We start from the raw sequence: 5,323 nt of genomic DNA, 5'->3' as shown, positions 1-5,323 counted from the left end.
ACTGAAGGCATCGCCTTACATCCGCCAAACACAGGGGTAAATCTGCAGAGGCTGGGGCAAGACGGCCGACAGGAAAAGCGGGCAGGTCGGGCAAAACAAAAACACTCCACTAAGTGTTGTTGTTTGTAGGGGTATGATTTAGAGATGCGCTAAAAACGCAAAACTGTGCCAAAACGTGCTTGAAGAGAGTCAATTGCTGTAAACTGAGTGAGACCTGAGTGAAATGCTTGTAAGGTAATACATAAATCCACTATTTGCTATTGGCAATTGTTTCATAAGAACCAAAAATTACGTTTCAGTTGAGTATAAGGCTGTCAAATATGTGGCACCAACCTTGATTTTTAAGGTTGTTACAGTAGCTGGAGAAGAGCAGTGCAGCTTACCATTCACAAAGTAGCATTAAGTCATACTTACTTACTTACTTACTTACTTACTTACTTAGGGTGTGATTTTCATGTTGACGACTGCAAAATGCAACAATCAGAAGCTTAAATGAAGACTGCTGTAAAATATCTAAACATGTTTGGGTTTTCTGAAATTTCGGATATTTTCAAATTGTGCAAATGCATTGAAATAAATGGAAAATTTGAAGCTTTCCAGAAATGTGTATGTTAATCATCCTGTCCATTCATATCATATTGGTCTGTATGTGGCCCGTGGTTTACGGTCTACATTCAGATGAATTAAAAAATAAATAAAAAATAAAAAATAAAAAATACATCCTGATGCATCATCAGAAAGTAGAGGGGAAGAAACGATGCGGTCGGGCCCCCAACACAAGAAATAGTGAGATTAAAGCCCATCCAGCTCCTCAGGGCGCAGACCTGGGCAGGCTGCAGACAAAGGGAGCCAGTTCTCATTGGCTGCGGCCGTGTGCGCTCTGTTGTCCCGCAGCAGGAGCAGCACAGCCCCCATTCACATGCTAATAAGCCCCTATAAATACTAACAACAGCCACTCAGCGCCTGCAGCACGTCTCAGTAGGATTGCACAATAAACAGAGGGCGTCTGGCCTCGCCTGGGAGTTCGTCGATTTTTTTTTCTGTGTGTGTGTGCGTGAGTGTGTGTGTCATCATCTGCCTGTAACCGGTTTCGATCGCCAGCTGCCCCTCACGGACGATTCGGAGGGCGAAAGCAGCAGCGGGAGAAGCCAAAGAAGCAGGCGATCCGACCACCATGTCCCCCTCGGCTCGGTCAAGCAACGCCGGACTCGGCGTGGAGGAAGACGAGTCCTGCTTCGGGATCCAGAAGGGAGACAGAAAGGTACCCGCCGTGGGGGTGATGGTGGTGGCGGTGGCACTTTGAGAGCACACTTGGCAGTGACGCACTTGTCATTGGGGCGCAGTTTAAGGCCTGGGATGCTTTAGGCTCGTCTTACTTTTATTTCAATCGGAATAAGCGGCACTGGTTGTCATTTACGCACGGAGCGCGCACTTCCACGTGGACAAGACGTCCTTTCTTGGTGTCACAGTTTTAAGTTTATAATTTTCTGTGTCTTCACAGATACGAAAACCTCTTGTGGAGAAGAAGAGGCGAGCTCGTATCAATGAGAGTTTGCAGGATCTGCGGTCTTTGCTGGCGGATACGGACGTGAGTACGCAGCGCAGCGCAGACTGCGGCTCAGCTGACACCGAGATGTTCAGGGGTCTCTGATCGAGCTCTCCTCCCCTGTCCCCACAGTTTCACTCCAAGATGGAGAACGCAGAAGTGTTGGAGATGACGGTGAAGAAGGTGGAGGACGTATTGAAGAACCGAAACCAAGGTCTGACGATATTTCTTTTTAACCCTTTCAGCTTTTAACACACTGGCACTGCATGCAAGTGAAGGTGACGTGAGAAATGGGCAGACTGCATCTAACTCCATTAAAATGAAGTGACCTCGAGTGTTTCTAGAGAAACATTCAGCATTAAAATACCAATTAGCTGCCAATCATTATTGAAATTTCAAGATCAAAGTCAGATTTCCACATTATAGTCACACACAAGTAAGAGCAGCACAAGGTGATGTTGTCAGAACAAACTGATCTCAAGGTGACATCCAGCTTCCTAATAGCCCAATGTACACTTCAGCTTTTGACTACCTCAGCTTCGACTTCTTAGAATCAGGTTTAAATGTACTCTGGACGAGAAACTTGGTTATCCGAGGAAGAAGAGTTTTCTTTATTAGTTGATTAGTCCAAGTAACCTTAAGCTTGTTGTTTGAATAAGTGGTTGTTTGCAACTGCAAACACCTGAAGTTCCAACAACTTATAATGTCTTGTTGCTATTTCTCCAACTTCCTAATCACACTTAAAAGCATAATCAGCTGTGTGTAGATTTTCCAGCTTTGCTAAAGTTTTGTGGAACTGAAACATTTTTGATTAACACAGGAAACTTAAATATGTATTAAGGGTGCAGTTATGTTATATCCACAAACAAGCACTTGAAGGTTAAGGACCAACCTAATATGATAACTTGCTTGAAAGTATAATCAGTAAAACACCCTCCTACAAAAGGAGAAAAGGTTTACTTATGTGGGTACTTTTGGGTTGTTATCATACAGTATGTCCTACTTAATATGGTGATTGTGTGACTAATGACGAGATGTATTAAAAAAAAATGGGTAAAACTTAATTTCTGTGGTTTGATTGTTTTAGAGACATGGATGTAACATATTGTGCAGATATTGGCTCAAAAGGGTTAAAGTTCCTCAGGTCTTATCATTATTTTGTACACCTTGCAGTGATGCAGTAGAACACGTTCACTGTGTTTGTTTCTCCTCCCACAGAGACGGACACACTCAACCGAGAAGCCAGCGAGAGGTTTGCAGCCGGCTACATCCAGTGCATGCACGAGGTCCACATGTTTGTCTCCAGCTGTCCTGGGATTGACGCCACGGTGGCAGCCGAGCTCCTTAACCACCTGCTGGAGAGCATGCCCCTCAACGAGGACCACCTCCAGGACGTGCTGATGGAGCTCATGACAGACTCTCCTGGCGGCAACGGTGGCGTGTGGCACGGGGACGGCGAGACGCTGTGCTCCTCTCTGGCTTCCCCCGGAGGGAGGAGCATGTCCTCGGCCCTCTCTCCGGCCCCCTCCACCACATCCAGTGAGGACCTATGCTCCGACCTGGACGAGACCGACAGCGAGCACAACCAGAGCTCCACAGAGGGCATGGAGGACAGGGAGGCCCTGGGCACGCCCACCATGACCTACTCTCGGTCCATGTGGAGACCGTGGTAGGGGTGTGACGGGGCTTGGATAGGATACAGCTGGAATACGTTGAAGGAGGGCCTGTGCAGGCTCTTTTCATGATGTTACATGGAGCCTCTTTACTGAAAGAAAAAATCAAATACACCATTTGTGGTTGTAGCATTTCTGCACTCATTTACCCCAGTTTCGACCTCATGCACGGATCTTCCTCTGGAACCATGAACTCATCTCATTGATCTCCAATTAGCAAACCTGTTGCACAAGAGACAGAGGAACCACTTTTAACACCAAGAGCAGTTGGATCTCCAATCCGCAAGTGGACTACGATCATGTGGAACTGAATCGCTCCTTGGCATTCTGGGAAATGCTGGGAAAACTATTACAAGACATTGCAAGTTAAAGAATCAATATCTGTTGAGAAAACACTCTTGATGTGTTTTGAATAGCACAAAAAATCTTCCTAAGTGTGTTACAGGGTTGAGTTCCCCCTTTGTCTCATTAGAGGACCCCCCCCCCCCCCCCCCCCCCCCTTCATGGGTCCCTCCAGAAAGTACTTTCCTGAAGTGAGGCTTGGTTCTTAGTCCCCTTGTCTGACCTTTGACATCCGGAGAAAAAAACAACCTTACCTCGAAACCCACTTATAATAACAGACACAAAAGAAAACCATTCTGTGTATATGGGATTTGTATGAGGACGAAAAAAGCTCTTTTTTTTAGAAACAGAGAAGTTTGGCGATACCCCTGATTAATATAAATATTTTTATTGTATTTCACAAATTCCTGTAGGTGATATGGACAAGTAGCCCTCTTATGAATGTCAACTTTATGCTGTAATAATGTTTAGCAATGTTTTCTTGGTAAATTGTATGATTTTGTTAATAAAATATGTTATTGACATAATTTGTCCAGTCTGACTATGTGTAGGTGGAAATCAGGTAAATTAGGTAAATAAGAACACGTCAATCATTACCACTGCGGGGACAAATTAGTTGAAGTAGGTCTTTTTGCATGTTTTTCAGTTTTTCCCCACTCACCCTTTCATCTTTGGATGTCATTTGATGTCAAAGCCTCCTGTTCGACTTTAAAATTGTGTATTCATAACAAGTTGACAGGATGTCCTCCTGGGACGTTGTTTTCAGCCGGTCAGCACCCTCCCTGGATCAGGTCCGCAGTCCTTTGGCGCAAAACGAGGACGCACATGAAAGAGTCGCACCTCCGCCAAAGTGTCTCCGCCGTCACCTCGCGCGCAATGAGCGCGTTAACACATGGCTGCGAGATCCTGTCTGGATCAGCCAAGCAGCCCAGTGAGACGTCTCTCTCCTCACATTGCGCTTTACCTGGACCCCTCCCCCCCACCCCACCCCCTCCTGTATCGGCGCAAACAAAGCTGAATATGTAATATGTGGTGTAATTCACGTGTTGATCGTGTCGCTCTTTGTCATTTGATCCTCATGCAAGAGGGGAGAAAGGGGGTGGGGGCTAGTGTGAAGCTGGAAGTAAAGCGCATTGTGATGCAGACAGACGAGAGAGAGGGGAAGAAAATGACAGGGAGGCGTGAACGTTAGAAGAAATGAAAGGGATACAGTGGGTTCGGATGTAAAAAGACCAACCATCACATGCACGCATAAACGCACATGAAGGCGGGACAGGCTGCTGTGCGTCATGGCGTCTGTCTCTCTGGATCGGACAGCAGTGGAACACGAGAAGTTGAAGTTGAGTCAGTATGCACTATTGAGTTGGTTATTATCCTGGTTGAAACTACTACTCGACATGCTCTTAACCATCATAACCAGGGCACATGTGGTGACCAGTCAGCTGTGGGGTTTTAAGGAGAGAACTTCTAGTTACAAGCTCACCTCCATAGTCTCCAGACCAGTACTTCCCAGGTGTATTAGTAAGAAAATATTGTCATTTGTTATAGTCTAAGCTTTTGTGACCACTGAAGAGGAACTCTGTCCTGATGTCACTGAACTGAATCATTTCTGAATCATTAATCCTGAAGGAAGACATCCTGTTATCCAGTTATCCCACTGTGTTTCAGTATCTGTGATCCAATGGAGGTTAAACCGACTGTCATAAAGCACAATCATCCCAATGATAGAGCATCTTCCTCTAACTGCCTGGTGCATCCTATT

General features: G+C 45.6%; 1 protein-coding gene across 1 annotated transcript; it reads left to right on the top strand.

Moving 5' to 3' along the window:
* Positions 1–837: 837 nt before the first annotated feature.
* On the top strand, positions 838–4,084 carry LOC308107728 (transcription cofactor HES-6-like). Its single transcript, XM_080460216.1, has 4 exons — positions 838–1,261; positions 1,502–1,588; positions 1,679–1,760; positions 2,765–4,084. Exons 1-4 carry the CDS (start codon positions 1,175–1,177, stop codon positions 3,217–3,219), a joined length of 711 nt encoding a protein of 236 aa, XP_080316342.1. The 5' UTR covers positions 838–1,174; the 3' UTR covers positions 3,220–4,084.
* Positions 4,085–5,323: the final 1,239 nt, after the last annotated feature.

Source organism: Lipophrys pholis, assembly GCF_963383615.2.
Source record: "Lipophrys pholis genome assembly, chromosome: 3".
Lineage (NCBI taxonomy): Eukaryota > Metazoa > Chordata > Actinopteri > Blenniiformes > Blenniidae > Lipophrys > Lipophrys pholis.
Note: the sequence above shows the minus strand (reverse complement) of the source record. Positions and strands in the feature narration are given on the sequence as shown.

Coding starts and splice junctions, on each gene's coding strand:
- LOC308107728 (XM_080460216.1), top strand. CDS start 1,175: ATGTCCCCCTCGGCTCGGTCAAGCAACGCCGGACTCGGCGTGGAGGAA. Junction 1,262..1,501: donor TCCAGAAGGGAGACAGAAAG/GTACCCGCCGTG, acceptor GTGTCTTCACAG/ATACGAAAACCTCTTGTGGA. Junction 1,589..1,678: donor CTTTGCTGGCGGATACGGAC/GTGAGTACGCAG, acceptor CTGTCCCCACAG/TTTCACTCCAAGATGGAGAA.